This window comes from Trachurus japonicus, chromosome 16, assembly GCF_045865225.1.
Source record: "Trachurus japonicus isolate A0001 chromosome 16, Traja_1.0".
In the NCBI taxonomy this organism is placed as follows: domain Eukaryota; kingdom Metazoa; phylum Chordata; class Actinopteri; order Carangiformes; family Carangidae; genus Trachurus; species Trachurus japonicus.
The window spans coordinates 31,525,255-31,545,301 of NC_140922.1; the positions used below are offsets into that span (position 1 = coordinate 31,525,255).

At 43.0% G+C, this 20,047-nt stretch overlaps 1 protein-coding gene across 2 annotated transcripts in view; it reads left to right on the top strand.

Annotated features, from left to right (window-relative positions):
• Positions 1–20,047, top strand: part of bbs9 (Bardet-Biedl syndrome 9) — a 290,122-nt gene that overhangs the window by 116,986 nt on the left and 153,089 nt on the right. For both annotated transcript variants that reach the window (XM_085803054.1, XM_085803055.1), the window contains 4 exons: positions 795–935; positions 2,875–2,970; positions 4,259–4,431; positions 5,411–5,563. In XM_085803054.1, coding sequence (XP_085659180.1) covers positions 795–935; positions 2,875–2,970; positions 4,259–4,431; positions 5,411–5,563 — 563 coding nt within the window. The remainder of the gene's footprint in view (positions 1–794; positions 936–2,874; positions 2,971–4,258; positions 4,432–5,410; positions 5,564–20,047) is intronic.

Sequence of the window (20,047 nt, forward strand, 5' to 3'; positions counted from 1 at the left end):
CATCTTATTCTCTACTCAACTCAGGTTTTTCTCCCTCTCCTGTCGTTAGCTCACCTCCTCCTCTCCTCCTCTCCCCAGGTTCGCCCTCGCTCCATCTCTTCTTAACAACTGTTTTCCTCCATCCCTCCTTTTCCCCCCTCCCCTCCTCGCTCTGTTATTCTAGCTAAGTGTAGATTTCTGCCAAGCTCAGCACTGCTTAGGCTCAGGATGGAGTTGTAGTTGGCCTTAACTCTCCTCCTCCTCCTCCTCCTCATCCTCCTCTTCTCTTATTTTCTCTTCTCAAAATCTCACAAAACTTCCCTTTCGGATCTTCGACAAACACCCGCCGCCGCCGGTGTTGATGTTGAGTCTCTCGGTCTCGTAGCGCTCAGATACTCGTGTAATCCGAACATCTGCGGTGTTGACTGTGTTAACAAATGTTAGCCCGGCCGCTGTTTGGAGAGAAAGCCTTAAAAAAAAGAAGTAAAAGAGGGGCGATGGTCCCGCTTCCTGGTTTGATTCGCCGTAGGGGAGTTTTGGTGGAGATGGGCGCCACTTAATGGGGAAGTGGGCTGTGACCATGAGGCTGTTATTGCAGGAAAAGACCAACAGAAAGACGGAGAATGGAGAGGAGCGTGAAATAATGCAGGATAAATCAATTTTGCAGCTTCTGTTGCTCCAAAATAAATAAAAGTGAATGAATAAAAAGCTGCACTTTTTAGCTTCTATTTTGAAAACAAACAGAAGGTCAGTGGGGAAAAAAAAAAAACCATAGAAAAATGTGTTTTAAAGTATTTTCTTCTCCTTCTTCTCAGGAGTTCCCAGGGTTCTTCAGGCCCGGTTCAGTTTACCTCTGGCGCTGGTGTGCGTTCCCTCCTCTCCCACCAAAACCACCAAGTTTAAGATCACCGTGGATACCAACCAGCCGCCAGTCAACCTCAACGCCATCTTCCCAGGTAACACACGGACATTTACACACGATGGTGATGATGATGTGTGATGTTCAACAGATGCTGCTGTCACCGTCTCAGACAATGATGAAGACTCTGTATGTGAACCACACGTTTCTATGACTGTCAATAAAGACGGATGAAGCTGGTCGACTAAGGGCTGAGAGAAGTTTCAGAGTCCTCCGTGGCTTCTCTGAGTTACAGGGGGTCTCGGCGTAGCAGTGCATGTCCATATAACGGTTACAAATGGATACCAACTGTCTTCATAACAAAAAGACACACCAAAAACCATCCAAATACCTCCATGCTGCTGGTATGTAATGTCCGTCTTGCATTGAAGCCCCGAAATGCGAAATTGTCCAGAAAATAATTAAATAAGTCTATATTTCAAGCTTGTTTTATAGCATGGAGGTATTTGGATGTTTTCTTGTGTGTCTTTTTGTTACGAAGACAGTTGGTATCCATTCACAACCGTTATATGGACATGCACTGCTACGCCGAGACCCCCTGTAACTCAGAGAAGCCACGGAGGACTCTGAAACTTCTCCCAGCCCTTAGTCCACATGAGGGGGAGGTAGATAATGAGTGCAATTTCAATTTCGGGTGAACTATCCCTTTTAACATCCAAGACTATTCAAGTCTAGAGTTAGTATGGGAAGCAAACAGTAATCTGTATTTTTATTCTCAAATGAATTTTAAATTTAGGAGTAAATGTAACACTGAAGTAACTCTTGACAAATGAAACCAAAAGAAAAAGTTTCTGCTGGGTAAATTAGAAAATGTTGAAAGGAATTACGCGTTACGTACGATAGACTACCTTGATAAAATGTGAACCGTTGAGTTATAGAAAATCTCACTTCCTGTACAGCTGCAATGAAGGAGGACATTAGTTGCAGAGACTTAACTTCATTTCTGCTTTAAATTTGGGACATTTTAACATGGAAGTCAATGGGGATTTACATACTTTTACAGTCGGCCTCTAGTGGCTGTTGGAGGAACTGCATTTTGTGCACTTCATGTCAAGTTGATGAAAACACAGTGTCTTGTTTCCAGTTTTGGAGACAGCACCTTTAATTTTCTTGCTTTATACTTTTTGGCCTGTTACTAAAAGCGACCCTGAAGTGATTAAAGAAGTCGCACATTCACGGCCTTGTGCAAAATGACTGTTAGAGAGGAAAATAAGATGGACATACATTTAAAATGAGCAGATTTTAAATAGTGGAATAAGCAGCTCATGGACACATTTGCTTCATTTCTTCATAGTTTATCTTCTGTAAAGGTTTTTAGTGGTTCAGGGCTCAGGTTGGCCGTGTGTTCTTCAGGTTTGATTATGATTTTCACACAAAACAAAACTGTGAACGAATCAAAATGAAACGACAATGATCGGAGACTTGACCGTCCACTAACGCCTCCACCAGGTGGCGCCGCACAAAGCTCAGTGACATGATGAACGTGAACAGGAAGTCAGGGTCCGGACTGAGCTGTGTGTATGAATGAATGAATGAATATGTGTGTGTGTATATACATGTATGTGAATAATCAACCGTGTGCAGTTGTGTATTTATACGAGTGTGTTTATGCATGTTTATTTATTTGCGATTCTCTGCGTATGAGTGTGTGTGTGTGTGTTTGAGCCCTGGGAATCTCTGCTCTCCTTCCCACTTATCTGACGATCAGCTCCAATCTGCAGCCCTGACGTCTAAACACTCTCTGTCTTCGTACTGACACACACACACACACACACACACACACACACACACACACACACAGACACACACACGGTGGTTTGTGTTAAGCATCGTGTGTCTTTGTGATGCGTATGTGTGGACTGTATCTCATCGTTCACCTTTGTTGGCGTCTCTCTCGTGGCGATGGAGCCGTTCCTATCTGTCTCATCGCAGCGTTCACTCTCTCTCTTCTCTGTCTTGTCTTTCTGTCTCTGCAGAGTTTTCATCAAAATCCGAAGATAAGGACGGGAACACTCTGGCTTTCCAGTTCCTGTCAGGAGCCAAGGTGACCGTGCTGGCCTCCAAGACCTCCCGTGAGTCTGGGACACCGACACCAACACTACCGCCATCAAAAAACCTTGAACGGGATTTGTTTTTTTTGTTTTTTTATAAGACCCCGGTTGATCTTCATCATGGTGGAAACATGGAAACGATCAGACACAGCACAGCTTCCAGGGATTTAAACCTTTTACCAGATGACAGTTTTCACTTAGTGTCTGTATTACGCAAAGTATTTCACATTTTTGACACAATTCACTCAGATTTAGAGACTTTTAGGATAAATAAAGGATTTCTAGTGAGATTCAGGTACATATAATACAGTATAATATAAGGGCATGGTAGACTAGAATAAAACAGAGATAAGAAAAGCAAGAATACACACTATATACATCCATATAAAATGATGTACCGTACTTTCCGGACTATAGAGCTGCACCAGCTAAATTTTAAAATAAAATACATATATAGGCCGCACTTGAATATAAGCAGGTTTTCATGTTGTAAAATGGATAATTACACAGAAAGACAGTAGGGAACTGTGCAAGTCCGCTCGCTTTTCCACTGTTTTGGTTACGCTCCTCTTGCCCATGTGCATTTGTTTACAACAAAGCCGGCGAAAAATCAATAAATGGAGCGGTGGATAACGTTGCATGACATATACGATGTTACGCCGTGTGTGTTTGTGTAGTTTTAACCGTCATGAACAAAAGTTTACGGGTTACGGAGCGCGTTTGTGTAGAGCTGGGACACCGGGGTGGGGAAAAAAGTAGCGGCTTATAGTCCGGAAAGTACGGTACATCAATATGTTATGAGATAAAATACTAGAAATAGAAAAAAAATACAGTAGATTTGCATAATTTATATGTAAATTTATAATTCAGGACATTTAAATCCCTAAAACTGTTCATTCTTGATGCTTTTGATTCTTCTTTATAATAAACAACTCTGTTTATTTAGTTTATACAGGGTCCAGGGCCAGAATTCAAATATGTAAATGCACTTTACAAACAGTTCTTATTATTTTTAACTCAAGTTTGGTGGTTTTATGTTCTTTTCGTCTCGTTTTATGGCCCTAACTTTTTATTGTTTTATTATTATTGCCACTGTAAAACAAATGTCCCCTCTGTGGGACAATAAACTCCCTGAATCAGAATGAAAAAAAAGCTATGAACTAAACAATATTTTCCACATTTAAATCTCCATCTGTCTGTCTGTGTGTGTGTGTGTGTGTGTGTGTGTGTGTGTGTGTGTGTGTGTGTGTGTGTGTGTGTGTGTGTGTGTGTGTGTGTGTGTGTGTGTGTGTGTGTGTGTGTGTGTCAGAGCGTTACCGTATCCAGAGCGACAGCTTCGAGGACACGTGGCTGGTGGTGAAGGAGCTGGTCCAGAGGTTCGACAGACATTTCTCCAAACTGGGAGTGAAGGACTTCAAGAAGAGTTTCAGTGGACCGGTTCCTCTGCAGGAGTACTTCCTGTCAGTGGACAATCACTTCCAGGTACACACACACAGACACACACGCGCACACACACAGGTCGACATCTGCTGAGGTTTGTTTACAGTCGATGCTTCAGTGACTCGGAGCTGTTTCTGTTTGAAATCAGGAGGAATTCGTCTCCTGCTTCCTTTTGTTTGATGTGAACTGAACGTGCTAATAGTGTGTAAAACATATTATAAACAACATGTGTGACTCCGCTCTGGCCAAATGAGTCGGAAGTCGCAACTTTCTATTTTCAGATAATCAGCTGATAACGTGGAAAACCAATCAAAAATCCAAAAATTTCAAAACTAATTTCAAAGAAATGACATTCAGAAACAATCTCCTAAAGTTTCATAGTCCAGATAAATGAGAAAAGGAAGGTAAATGACGATTAAAGTTGACTTGCAGCTTTTAACCATCTAGAAGAGCAACAACATTAAATAACTTCTGAACCGTTTATGATAGAGAGGAGCTGTAAACTGTATTTGAATCACAGGATTCTCCGCTTTCCGAGCGTCCTTAAAGGGTGCATTTATGACAACATAGGATGGGGTCCACGTGTAGTCACGTAGTACGGTAACAGATGCTAAACCAAGCGTAGCATCGACGCTAATCCGAACGTAGCATCGACACAACGCTTGCACGCGTTTTACAAAACATCAACAAAACATTACAACTTCTGAACCGTTTATGACAGAGACGAGCTGCAAACAGCATGTGAATTGTTAGATTCTCTGCTTTCCAAGGCCCATTGAATGGTGTCTCTATGACAACAAGGGACCGTATGAGTGCAATGTAATCATGTGGTACAGGAACAGACGCCAGAGTCCGTCGGCCTTTAAACCAGAGACGTTCTATAATGTTTAAACAGTTTTCTCAGGTTTTCAATCGAAAGAAGATAGTGGAAGACCATAATTCAAATGACCATATCTTGAAAACCATCCACTGGATGACTTTGACTAGGGTGTCATTTTAAAGCTGATTTTCTCCTCTCCAGCTGCGTGTGAGTGCTCAGCAGTACCAGGACCTGCTGTCGGAGCGAGCCGTCCAGTTCAGAGCCATCCAGCGCCGCCTGTTGACCCGCTTCAAAGACAAGACGCCGGCTCCGCTCCAGAACCTGGACACACTGCTGGACGCCACCTACAGCCAGGTCGGTCACACGCACGCACGCACGCACGCACGCACGCACGCACGCACGCACGCACGCACGCACGCACACACACACACACACACACACACACACACACACACACACACTAGGGGTGTACAGCCAGTGCACTATTTGTATAAACTTTTAAATGTAGTAGAGTAAAAGTAAAAGTTCTGATCCAGATCCAGATCCAGACACCGGAGGAGACCTGTCACTGGGGGTTGTGATCGGTAGCGTCTTGACACCTGCGTCTTTCTTTGTTTTCTCCTGTCGTGTCTTTGAACAGCTGGAATACGGAGCGGGATTCACATAAAACATGATCACAACTCACATTTATCCGACAGAGAACTGTTTCCATCAGCATTTGTTGCAGTAACTTTGTATTGATCAAGAGAAAATCCGATGAGATGGACCGTATTAACTTTTTGAAAAAGGGAAAGGAGAATATCCACACACTGGATTAAGGCTCCTATTTATTAGATAATTGCAACGTTTCGACCAAAAGTGGTCTTCCTCAGGCAACTAGCAACTTCTCTAGTTGCCCGAGGAAAACCACTTTTTCAATGATCCTATAATTATACGATATTCATGACATTTAATCAGATTTAGCTGTTTCCATAAGACGTTTTTAATTCGATATTGCTTAATACGAATAGAAAAGTGTGGATGGACACATGGTTAGAGAAGGAGACGAGGGACGATGTCTGAGGACAGACGTCCCATCAGGTCTGATAAAAACCTCAGGAAGGAGTCAGTCCCTCACCTGCTGCTGCTGCTGCTGCTGCTGCTGCTGAACATGAGAGTTTTTCTTTTGCTTGTGTGACTTTAGGAGGTGAAATTTACCTCAGAGGGTTAAAGACTTGTGCTGTGTTCCATTAACACACACACACACACACACACACACACACACACACACACACAGAGACACACACTCACATGCAGAGCGATGACGTGTTAGTGTAGATTTACAGTGTGAGAGTTGTATTCTGCTGATTTATGGACTTCCTCTCCTGAGGTGATTAGCTGTGAGCTCACACCCTGTTGGATACACACACACACACTACACACACACACACACACACACACACACACACACACACACACACACACACACACATATACACACACACACACACACACAAACACATTGGGGTCACATTAGTTTAAACAGATAAAACCTGTTGCTGATACACTTGTACCCACACGTCCATGTGTCGCCACTTTGCTGCCTCGCTTTCTCTTTGTGTGTGTGTGTGTATGTGTGCATGTTTTTGTGTGTGTGTGTGTGTGTGTGTGCGTCTTTTTGTGTGTGTGTGTGTGTGTGTGAGCTCAGAACGAAGCTGATTTTAAAACAAAGCAGCCGTTAAGTTTTTGTGTGTGTTGCCCTTTGTTTAACGTTGATGTATGGGAGAGTGGAAGTACTTGTAGTGTCACTGTGATGGTGTGTGTGTGTGTGTGTGTGTGTGTGTGTGTGTGTGTGTGTGTAAATGAAGCTGAGAGTCCGTGTGTGTGTGTGTGTGTGTGTGTGTGTGTGTGAGACAAAGTGATGGTTCCTTGCCCCTGCTGTTTACTCTAGAGCCCGTCTTGGCGGTCATCAGCTCCAACGTCCATTAGCTTCTCGTTAGCGTTAGCGTAGCGTAGCGAGGCGGCCGGCGGTGCGGTGACATCATCATCTCCTTCATTAGCCCGGCTTGGAGCTGTCAGTGCGTCAGCCTGTGATCAGAGCGGCTCCGCGGCCCCGTAGAGAGTACTATACTATATACCTCCATCTAACGCACATCAACTCCCAGAGTTCAGAGCCGAGGCCGCGGCTTTAATGAGAGAGAATTAATGAGGCCGTTGAAGCTCTTAATGCGCCGCTAATCCAAACAAACAGAGCTCACCTCGGAGCCAGGATAAGCTATCGGGGCGGCCCATCTAAACACGTCTGCTTTAAATGTTAATATGCTTGCTCTGTTTAATGTAAACCGCCTTAACAGCTCAATCAGCCACACTTACCGCCGCCATACTTCATCAGCTGCGTTTCCTCAGGCCGCCGCCGCAACGATACGCTACAATAATCTGAGAAATTTAAGTAAATCTGCGTGGACATGAGGTGGGTTACAATCATAAGTCTGGGAAATGACACCTGCTCAGCTATTTACCTGCATTAAAGGGACATAGAGGGAAATACAGAGACTGCTTGCTGAAAAACTGTCCCTGAAGGCAACACGCATCAGCGGTTTTGCATGAATTTCCCTCTACAACAACTCTGTCTGGTAACGTTGTGTTATTATCTCATAGCGTGGTGAATGTGCAGGTCACAACTTGTCCACCAGAGCGTTGTGGAGTTGTTGGATTGTGTATTTGATGAGTTTGATGAGGGAAACCAAGAAATCCCATTAGCCTCCGTAGCGTAGCTCTGAGCAGCTCACGGCTCTGCTCTGCCGTTCTAAAAACAGCTTGCACCGACAATTAAAGGTAACGAACCTACTGCTATGACTATAGGGATTATGACAATGGGCCCTTTAAAACAACAGCAAGGCAGTGAAACACTAAAATATACAGAAACGTATCAACTAAAACATACGTAAATAAAACGGGGGATTACCCAGAGGAATGCAATTCTGCTGAAAATCACATTATCACTTTAGTTTAACATGTAACATGATGAGTTCAATTTAGGTATGATGTTCAATGCCTCCACAACAACAAGCTCTTCAAGGTTTAATGTGCTTCATTCTCATTGTCTCCTGCAGCACGCATACAGTCAAGAGTGAAGTACTTAAGCAGTGTAAATAGTATTGATGAACAATAGTAAAAAGCATATTGTTGTAAATATGCTCTAATTTGCATCTGCAGTTCCTAATAAATAAGTAAAATACAGCTAACAATACACTACATAGAATAAATACAATGCAATAAAATATAGATAACAGTATACACAAAGATAATACAGAAAATAAAATATAGATCATAGTACTCAGACGGGATAAAACGATGCAATGGCATTAAAACAACGCAATAGATGTGTTTCAGTATGTGCATGTTTTATGAACCAGCAACAACAGGAGCTAAGTAACTAACTAACTAAGCAGCCAATAATGACTCATTACATTTGCTTTTTTGAATTAAAAGTGACACATGTTGGTAGAACGATGATTTGAAAAGGATGATGTCATTGTTCTTTCAGAATAAAATCCCAATAGTCGAGGAAAACGACCAAAAAAATAAAAAAAATCCTTTAGTTTGGAACCAAAATCGAGTAAAATAAGAGTAAGCTATACAAAATAATGTGAATATATAAAGCTCTCTTCACTTTGATTACAATAAACTGGATTTTGAACATCTTCGGTTTACATAAACTTCCCAACTAGTAGCTCAGATAATATCTTATTTAGTGGCTATAGAAATATTCACTTGTGTCTCACTGACATGTTTAGATTCTGTAGTTTAAACCTCGTCTTTCCTCACCATTAGGTTCAACAAACACGTGTGAGCTTTTCTTCTCCATTTGTTTTAATGAATCACATAAACTACAACCTGAATTCACAAACACAAACTTTAAGCCATTGAGTAAAGTTACTCAAACGTCCATATTGCAGTTTAATATTATACTATAAACTGATCAAATCACCTGTTCCCTCAGTGTCATCACACATTCATCCTTATAAAACACCGTACGACCTCGTCTGTCTGCAGTTTGCTTCACACTCTCCACTCGTCTCTCTCCGTCTGATATGAGACTAATGCTCTCTGCTGTCACTCCTGTCCATCACCCTCCCTCCCTCTCTTCCCGCCACACCATCCAGCGGCTCGCATGCGGGAAGTTTCTGACACACTATACACTCTGTAATGTATACACACCGGCCATAATGGAGGCCATATCGACGGCCGGTCGGAAGAGTGATGAATGCGTCAAATTAATAATTCATGTCAGTGTCGGTGCAGTCGAGCTGCTGAGGCTCAGCAGTTTGTGCCGATGTGATGAGCGCAGGTTTCACGAGGATACTTCACATCGGATTTCAAATAAAACGTTGACGAGGGAATTTATTTTGGATTTGGACGGATTTAACTTTATTAAAAACATATCATCGTTTAAAGGTCCAATAGTTTTTATTTTTTACTGTGTTTTACTTTATGAAATTGATCTAAAAACCATCTGAGTTTAGTTTTCCATCTCCCCCCTTCAGTTTCTCTCTCTAGAGCTGAAGAAACAACAGGTCGGTGTCAGCCAATCAGAAGAGAGGAGGCGGCTCTGAGCCTCTCTTCTGATTGGCTGACTGTTTTCTAATCGATCCAACAAACAATGGAGCAGATTTCACAATAAAACACTCAGAGAAACCAAATCCTGCAAAACTGTTGGATGGATGGATGGTGTCGTCCAGGTGGTGGTGAGGGGGCGGGGCTTAGTTGTGACATCACAAAGTGACAGGAAGTCCTGACGGCTGGTTTTTAAAGGCTCAGTTTCTGAATACAGGCTGTGTGGATTTCTCTGTGGACTGAGGCTTTGATACTTTATAATCACTCTACACATATAAAATCTCACTTTTTCTTTATTTTTTCACCTTTTTTATTCTCATATTTCCTTCTATAGCTTATTAAAATATTTCCTTTACTTGTGTTCACGCCTTTCTGCACGAGGAGGACATGATGAAGGATGCCATCGCTTCACTTGTCATTTTCCAGGAGGTGAAGCCTCATGACACTGTTTAGAAAGAAGAAGCAGATTTTTTTTTTGGTTTTTTTTGTGTAGGACGTTCACTTTGCACCGCTGTTTCAAACCGGCGCAGGAATGTGTGGCCAATCGGGAATGCTGAATGGTGAACCAGGCACCTTTCATTCCAGCCCAGAGGAATGTCTGCTGGGTAAATGTTCTGCATCAATCTTGGGATGATGTCGGAGAAAGGGAGGGAGGGAGGGGAGGGAGGGGGATTTCCCCCTCGTTAGCGGTGTGCGTCTCCACATGCAGCAGGCCGACATCGACATCGCCGCCGCCGCCGAGCCGTCAGAGATAAGAGGAAGGAGCTCCCTGTGAGAATACTCTGTGGTCGGGCCGTGCATTTCTGCAGCAGAGGGATAATATTTCCATTGTTCGTGCTGCATTTATGCCTCGATATTTTATTCATGAATTCCTGAGAGCTAGCGAGCCACGTCTCACTTTATACATATGTGTGTGTCTGTGTGTGTGTGTGTACGTGTTAGCGCAGGAAACTTTTTCATCTGCCGACCACAGCAGCCGGACGCCAAAAAAAAAACAAAAAAGAAAAACACACACACCCACCCAGCGTTTGAAGCGTTGGACCGACCCCGACGTGATGGATGAGTTTCAGAATCGAACAGGACTCGTGAATGATTGTTTTTTTGTTAACGTGTCGTCTGGTCACTGGTGTCGATTCCCTCCTCCGTCCTGGTCTCAGGTCTCTCTCCTCCACCTCCTCATCCCTCCCTCCCTCCTCATCCCTCCTTAAAAAGCCATCAGTCACCACGGCCTCTGTGTTTTACTCTCTCCCCCTCTAACTGGTGTTTGATTAATCTGTGGCAGACAGACACACAGAGGTCAGAGCGACGCTTGAACGACACATGAAAACGCAGCTTCACCCAAAACAATCTTTTTCTTGTTCATTTTGAAAAAGAAATCTCCATAGACACGTCATCGTTTAAAGGTATTCAGAAAAGAAGAAAATTGATTTTGAGACCACTATGGGTCTTAAAGCAGAAGTAAGCGGAATATTTGTGTTAATATAAGTCTTAAATAGTTATATCTTCCGACAGCAATCACTTCTATAGAGTGTTTGGTCTGAAACACGGGTCTGTCAGTCACTCTGCTCTGCTGTAAGCCGAGGAGAAAACTTTCCTTGTATCCTACAACCTTTATCCAATGAGGAGAGAGAACGGAATAAAGGGGCGGTCCTCTCTGTGTGTGCAGCCAAGGGATGCGCGTGAATGTGGTGACGTAGGGACGAGGGCGGGGACTGCTAACTCCATCGGCTGACAAGAAGTTAACCAAAACGACCGGATGGCTTACTTCTGCTTTAACATTAGTGTAAACACTCATCTATCAGACGATGTAGCCAGAACTTTGTGCAAAATTCTATATTTGAGTAAATCCGGGGTGAAAGTGGGGCAGTTTTTTGCTTTACACGATTCAATAGGTATTGGATCCGTCATTCGTCAATCAAACGTCTTGAGAAAAACGAAGGGTACGATGGAGGAGACTCGTCCACCACCACCACCACCGACACAAACTCCCCTCCTCCAGATCCCTGCGGTCCATCACGTAGCCTCGCTAGCTGAGTTAGCAAGCTATGACGTAGCTAGCCTACCAGCTAACAGTTAGCTTTTCCTTACTCGGGTAAACTCGTGCGGCAACTCGTGGAAACTCGTGGAAGGAGGCGCGACAAACAGGACAAACGGCCATTTCTGAACACCTTTAAAGGGATAGTTCACCCAAAATTGAAATTTCACTCATTATCTACTCACCCTCATGTGGACTAAGGGCTGGGAGAAGTTTCAGAGTCCTCCGTGGCTTCTCTGAGTTACAGGGGGTCTCGGCGTAGCGGTGCATGTCCATATAACGGTTGCAGATGGATACCAACTGTCTTCGTAACAAAAAGACACACCAAAAAACATCCAAATACCTCCATGCTGCTCGTATGTAATGTCCATCTTGTATTGAAGCCCCAAAATGCGAAATTGTCCCGAAAAAAATTAAATAAGTCTATATTTCAAGCTTGTTTGTAGCGTAACATGATATAACTGTATTTATAAACTACATACTAATGAGTGTTCATGCATTAGAAATGAAGAATTCAGTATTTATTATTGCTTAACTAATGCTTAATAGTGAGTACTTATTATAAAGTGTTACCAAATACAGTTTTTGCCCCTCCCCCGAAATGCCACTACCGTCTGGACGAAATGCTAAAAAGATTTTTTTTTTCTTAAACGTATGCAGATTCATTAACCCCATATCCGTGTGGACGGGCTCTAAGGGGGGGAGGGGAAACCCGGGGGATGTCACTCAAAGATGTAAAAACTAAAAGTTGTAGAAGAGTGTTTGTGGAAATGGACGGCGGGAAAAAGAAGAAAAAGAAAAAGAGGGAGAGGGAGATTTTTCAGTTTCCATAAATATTTTTCCCCGGCGCCGTTTCCTCTGGAGGTGAAACGTCCGTCGTTTGTTAGTGTTAGTGTTAGCATTAGCGCTGGGCTAGCGGACGCTGCCGTCTGGGGGGTGGAGGAGGAGGAGGAGGAGGAGGAGGAGGAGGAGGAGGAGGAGGAGAAGAAGGGGGGTATAGGAGGTTGAAGCCAAAGCTGCTGCGTCTCCCTGTAATTAGGAGTTCAAACGGTGAGTGACGGGCTGAGTGACGGGCCGTCCAGGGGCCTCGCCGCCGCCGCCGCCGCCGGGCCCCTAATGGAGGCTTCTGGTCGACAGCAGCTTGATTTATCTGGCCCCAAATGGAGCTCTAAACACGGCTACACACAGATCCCACTGTGGAGCTCAGGACCACCGCCATTAACAGCAGCCAGCAGCCAGTGTGTGTGTGTGTGTGTGTAAGGAAGTGTGTATTTCAAACATGTGTATGTTTCATTTGCCCATTTGTGAGTTTTCACATGCTTGGCTGCATGGGTATTAATGTGTGTATTCATGTTTCAGTAGATCTGGCTGGCATGAGTTGGTGCACACACAAAAAAAAAAAAATTTTTCAGCCAGAACAATCTGATCCAGGAACAGTTGGAATTCAGTTCAATTCAATTTCATTGTCACTTCCATGAAAACCTCGTTACACATCGGAGCGAGAGGCCGTTCTCCCTACGTCATAATATAAAAGGAAAACATTTAGGAAACGACAATAAATCTAAAAAAAAAAACAGCAGCAATTTTGTTAAGGAAAAAAAAAATCAATCAAGTTTTATTTATATAGCACCTTTCAAAGTAAATATGCATAAGAAGTGAAACAAGAAGAATGAGATGGAGACTAATGTACAAAGATTAAAAACAACAATAAAATATAGCAATAGTAAAAAATGAAATAAAATAAAAACACAATAAAATATGGTAGAATATTATCATCAAATAAATAAAAATAGATTAAATATAATAAAAATAGAGTGCGCCAGTTGTTCCTTGCAGTTAGTTGAAGAGATTTATTCATTTTTTATAGAAAAATGAGTCTTTTAAATAAATATTTAATTAATTATTCAATTAATTGATTCTGATTTTGGTAGTGAATGTGTTATAGCGAACATGTGGACGTTCCCAGATGTGTGTGTTTATCCCTGTGTGTGTGTGTGTGCAGCTCGTGTAAGTACATGTCCTCCTGTCTCAGTTGAGTGTCGGTCAGTTTGCACATTAACAAGTGTGTGTGTGTGTGTGTGTGTGTCCATGTGTGAATGGCAGGCTCTTAGCCGCCCTGTGTGTTTGTGTATCAGATTAAAGAGTCGAGAAACTTCCTCTTTCTCTTTTTCTCTCAGTCATTTTCTTCTTCCCAGGAGAGATGTTTCACCCCAGAAACACACACACTGACGCACACACACACTGACACCCATCACTGCTCTCTCTCTCTCTGTCTGCTACACACACACACACTCCCACACACACTCTCTCCAGGCTGAATGGACACAGAGGTGGTGGTGGTCTGGTTTGTTTTCCCTCAGACAGTCTGTTTATGTGACTGTCTGTCTTATCAATGAATGGCCGTCTTTCACACAGCTGACTGACACTCAATGTTCTCCCTGTGTGTGTGTGTGTCTGTCTGTGTGTGTGTGTGATGGGGGTGGGCTTTCTCTAGGATGTGGGATTTTGTCCTTTTATCTCACACACACACACACACCAGGTGTTTGCCTGAAGGCAGGTACAGTATGGCTGCCGACCTTATCGAGTGTTTCAGTTCCTTTTTCTCTTTTCCCTCCATGTATCATGTGACTTATTTGATCACACACAGTTTCCAGAGTCCAACAAATATATATATATGTATATTTTTTTTCAGTTTATAGAACGACTCACAGATTCGACTGACAGATAATCATCATCACACAGCTTTAAACAGTCCTTCAGCTCATTGTTTTGGTTTTTCCACTGTATCTCAGCTGATCACAGTGAATGAAGCACGTAGCTGACATGAACTCAGGTAAACTCTCAGGTAAAGATGTTGGAGCTGAGAAACCACTCACATCCCTCAGTGAGTCAGGATTATGACCAGAGATGCACCGACAGATACGGCTCTTTCAGTCCCAATGCTGTTACTGATACTTGATACCGATCAGATACCACTGTTGAATTAGTAAACTGTACACTTAACTACGTGGAGGACAGTGAAGGCATCAGGCTTGACTTTAACGTAACTGTCCTAACTTTGTAAAACGTTGTTGCTGCTGACACGTGATGTAGAAAACGTCACAAACAGAGACTTCATGGATCAGCTCCGTTATCTGACACCCGATCTAGATGTTTAATCAATATCTGAGCTGATATCTGATCTTAACTCTTTCGCGACCACAATTAATTGCTCATCACATCTCGTCAGGTCTGATATCGATGGGCTTCACGATATATAGGCACGTGTACGGCACACTACACTGCTCATATCTGTCCTCCTAGCAGCCATGGTCGTCATGCAGTCGGCCAAAGCTATCCTTAATCCACAATGTTTTGATTGTAGTTTAAATCAGTTTTTCATATCGAAAGACTACCATATTCACACACAAGGTACTTGAGAGTGTCTATTATCATAATCTGTAATGATTTTGACGAGTTTTCCCATCAAAGGTCGCCAACGTTTGGGCATGCAATGATGAGAAAACTCGTCAAAAGTCGCGAAAGAGTTAATATCGGATCGGTGCATCCCAGTGTTGATCAGTTCGTAAACATGACGTTGTGTTGGTCTTAGACCAAAACCAGACTTTTAACTCATTGAGTGCCAACCACGTAATTTCTCGTTTTTCGTTCCCATGCGTTGAGTGCCAAAAACGAAATTTTTCGTTTTTTTGCTTTTTTTTTAAATTATGAAAATAGACACTTTAATACACATTATATGTAAATTTGGGGACTCTACGACGAGGAGAACTGAAATAGATGACGATCAAAGTCACATGACAGCTCATGATCTGGAAGTTTTTATCATAACTCAGCTTCTGCAAACGGAGGTCTGCATGTGGATGCAGCAGCTGCTCCGCTGCTGCTCCGCTCTCACCCGCGAGGCTGCAGCAGCTGGGAGCTGAACCAGGAAGCTCTCAGCCCACTGTCCCGCCCGGTCTTCATCTGGAGCAACACCGTGTCCTCCCCAAAGTCCTCCCGCGGTAAAATCTGATGGTCTCTGGACCAAAGCAGACCGGCACCACCGACCCGTACCACAGACGGACCGCGACCACCGGCGGGACCGGTGTTCGCGAGCCGCTGTGGCCGGCAGAGCCTCACGTTCCGCGGCGAGAGGCTGTGACACGGCACGGTGCGTCTGTGTTATTGTTGTTTAGTGGCGCCCCCCCGCCCCCGATGGTGGTTTTGTGAATAGAACAACAATTGTTGTGTATATTTATCTTATACGAGCCCTTTGATCCAGAAATGCGAGTGTCAGAAGAGCGACAGGCACAAACAGCGCACCTTTCATAAAAGACGCTCTATCTCCTTTTCTAGAAAAAAAGGAGGGATTTTGGTGAAACCCAGCCATGTTTAGCTTGACTTTTCTCAGGAACGGAGGCACGTAGAAACAAACGGTTTGTGGCCATTTGAAGGATAAAGTTAAACCTTTCAAATGAGCTACAGTATGTGTTGGTGGCAATAATATAGAATACACTATGGCTCTAAAATAAAAAGTCAAATATGGTCTAATTTGCCGGTACACTTGACTAAAACTTTGGAAAGGAGCGCGGCACTCAATGAGTTAAACATCTTAGTATGACTGAAATCGCACTAAACCCAACTTCTAAAAGTCAAACTAACAACCACAGATAACACAGTTGTGAGTTTACCGGCCTCTCCGCTCTGACCTTGCTGCGCAGTTACCACTCCTGGGTTTGGACTCAACTCAAAAGTCGAATAAAATGTGCAACAAAAAGAAGAAACATGAAGTGAACTTGTCCAAGTTTTCACCACACGGCATGCTAACCAGTCTGACCTTTAGTAAAATGTCCGATAGCCTACTACCGACCTGAAGGGCAGCAGACTCTATACTGATACTGATCGATAAAACCAATCACCTCAGACAAGCAAAAAAAGGGCAAAAAAACTAATAAAAGTAAATGATTTGGGTCATTTTGATAACTATAACTCATTGGTTACAGTTAGATTTGATTGGATAAACTTTATTGTCCCATAGGAAATTTGTTTTGGGCTATAAAAACCGAATACAGCTGCACAATAGTTTGTTCTGATTATGGTTAAAAGAAAACAACATCAACTGTTTGTGGTAACACACGACCTCCTCTGCTGTAACGACGTCTTTGAACAATGAGGTCGATCATGAGGAAACACAAATGTTTTTATTCTTCAGTGAGTTTCTTGAATGAGTTTGAACCAAACAGGTTTGATCAGCACATTTCATTATTTTCATTAAACCACTGAATAAGTTGAACAATCTAATCTCTTAATAGCATCATAAATTAAATAGACTTCATGTGTTTGTTTGAAACACTCCATTCACCTCCAGGTAGCATTAGATCATTACAGGTTCTTTTTATAGTCGTTTTCAACGTTTCACATTTAGCTCTGTAAAACCTGATTATATGTGCAGCATCAGATAAACCCCTTCCCGTGATAGAGCTCTGGTCCTCGGCCCAAACCGAATCAGCGCGGTCGCCCCCGCCGACCAGACGGGTCTCGGGCCGAGTCTGGCTCTAATTTCTCCCTTTTTTTTAACTCCCTCGGGCTCGATCGAGGTTCGAGTTTCATTTTATTTATCTTCCCCCAGATTTTAATCAGGTTCGGGCTCATTTAATGCCGCAGCGGTTGCGGGCGAAGGAGCGAAGGAGAGAGAGCGAACGAATACACAATCCACACAGCGGTTCCAGGCGGGTCGGGGTCCAGATTCCTTGGATCCGACTTAAGCCTGCGAGTATGAAATTCACATAAAAAAGAATGAGAGAGGAGCATCTGTGCTGCTCTGTATCAGACAGACGTGGACGACCTGCCAGAGGATTTCCTCATAGATGTGGTGGTGGAGCTGGAGGAGACTTTATTATTAACATATGGATGTGGTCATGGGGGGGTGGGGGGTGTAGGGTGGGAGGAGGGGGATCAGAGGGCGAAAGATAGAAGAGATAGACGGATGAAAAAGGGCAACAAAGGCAAGAACGACATGCACGGTTAATACAAAGAAGGAGAGTTTTGGACGGAACGTGGAAAAGAAGAAATATAAGAAGAAGTAAAAGAATATAAAAGGATGGAAACACAGGTCGGTCGAGAGGGGAAAGTGAATGACGGCCGTAAAGATCCAAACACACAGAGGCACAAAGGAAACGTAGAGATAGATGTAACAGAAAAAAAAATAGATCTGAATCAGACAGAGTCGTAAACAATCTCTTCCTGTCGTCTGATCCACTGCCCGAAGAATCAAACAACCAATCTGACTTTTATCGTCTGTTTTATTTCCTATCGATCGTCTTTCATCTGAGTGATCGCATCGCACATACACAGGACGGACTTCACCCAAACTTTAAAACTCTATTTCTTGTTCGTTTCAGAAAAAGTTTTCCGTGTCACTGACATATGATTGTTTCAAGAAATATCTGCGTCCACACGAATCCACTGAAAACGACTCAAAAGTTGCGGTAGTACAGCTATAACGCTGCCACACATAAACACCAGAAGACCAGAGAAGAATAGGGAACAAAATGTTGACTGGGAGTTGTGTCAGTGCAAATATGATGATCGGTGATGATTTAACAGAAGCAGTAGCCGGCCGTTGTTGTTGTTGTTACGTCCATTGACTGTAACGTCTAACAGTGGCGTAGGTTACAGGTTAGAGCGGTGGGGTATGACATCATTGTTTCACAAAAGATCAGTTTAGTCTGGGGCAGCGTTTTGAAAATGTTCCCACTCTAGTAGTAGTAGTTTGTTTATTCGATCTTGTGCACAAATTGTTTAGTTGAGCATCAATCGCAATCAGTCAACCTTCCATAATACAATCCCTAGTTCAACTAGTTCATAAATAGATTTTTTAAAAAAAGGTTGTAGGCTGAAGCTATCCAGCTTATAAATGTCTACCCTTTAATTCATTATGTCAGTAAATCCATTAGAGACCATTAGAGAGTAAACAGTATTACAGGTGCAATCAACACCCAATTAATCAATCCTGTTTATAGTTTCTATCATACTATGTTTTAATCTATTTTTAAATTGATGACCCGTTTCCAAGAAATACCATTTTCGCCCATTCCAAAAAATGCTTTTTCTGTCGGGATGAAATGCCGATCCAATAAAAAAACTTATGTGGATTCATTGAAACCCACATCTGTGTGGACGGGCTCTTAGAGGGAAAAAGGATAAAGAAGGTGCGAGTTGGACAAGAACTTTTTAAAGTGACAACGAGGAGTTTCGGAAAGCGAAGTGTTTTCACACTACATTTCCCATGAGCCTCTGCGCGCACTGTGAAATTCTTGGGCCGGTGCAAGACGAACGAAAGTGAAAACATTTGCCAAGAATGTTTTCATTGATCAAGAATGAAAGTCGGAGGTTGGAAGACGATCAGATACCGTCGTAGTTCCGACCATAAACGATGCCAACTACCGATCCGGCGGCGTTATTCCCATGAGCCGTCGGGCAGCGTCCGGAAAACTGAAACTAGGAAATGCTGGGCGAGCCGACCACTAAATAAAATAACTGTAAAGGCAAAACGATATATTTATTGAAAATGGACCATTAACCAGTGGGTAACGTAGATTCATCCACATTAATATGAGACTCCTTTATAACCAACAGTGAAGTCCTCGGAGAATCTTTAAATGTAAGATGTAACATTTTTAAAGGTCAAAAATGATAAAACAACATGAAACAACGAACAAAAGTGGAGAAAGCAACAGGTAGATGAGCAGAGAACAACCAAAGATAAATGAAAAACCACCGTCCTCACGTAAAGTAAAAAAAAACACGAATAAAGATGCAATATTCCGAGGAGGAGGTCGTCGGTACGGGACCCCGTCGTGCTGCTGTTCCTCCTAAAATATTCAAAGTGAAGTTTTGACCAGTGAATATTTTCAGAGTAAAGAAGTTTCCCGCCGTGCTCTCCACATCATTTCTCTTTGTGTTCTGTTGCCGGGCACCGAGCAGAGATTTAATAAGTCGTCCATGTTGGAAAGCTGTCACGCTGGGAGGAGATTAAAGCAGCACATATTATGGGACTGGAGGCTTTTTCTTCTTTTCTGTAGCTTTAATTAAACTGTCCTGATTGTTCAGTGCCAACAGTCCACATCTGATCTGACTCCGTCGACCTGAGCATCTCCGCTCGTCTTAAAGGTCAAACTTTGCCTCGTTCCTTCTCTCTCTCTCTCTGTCCGTCTTCGCCACAGACG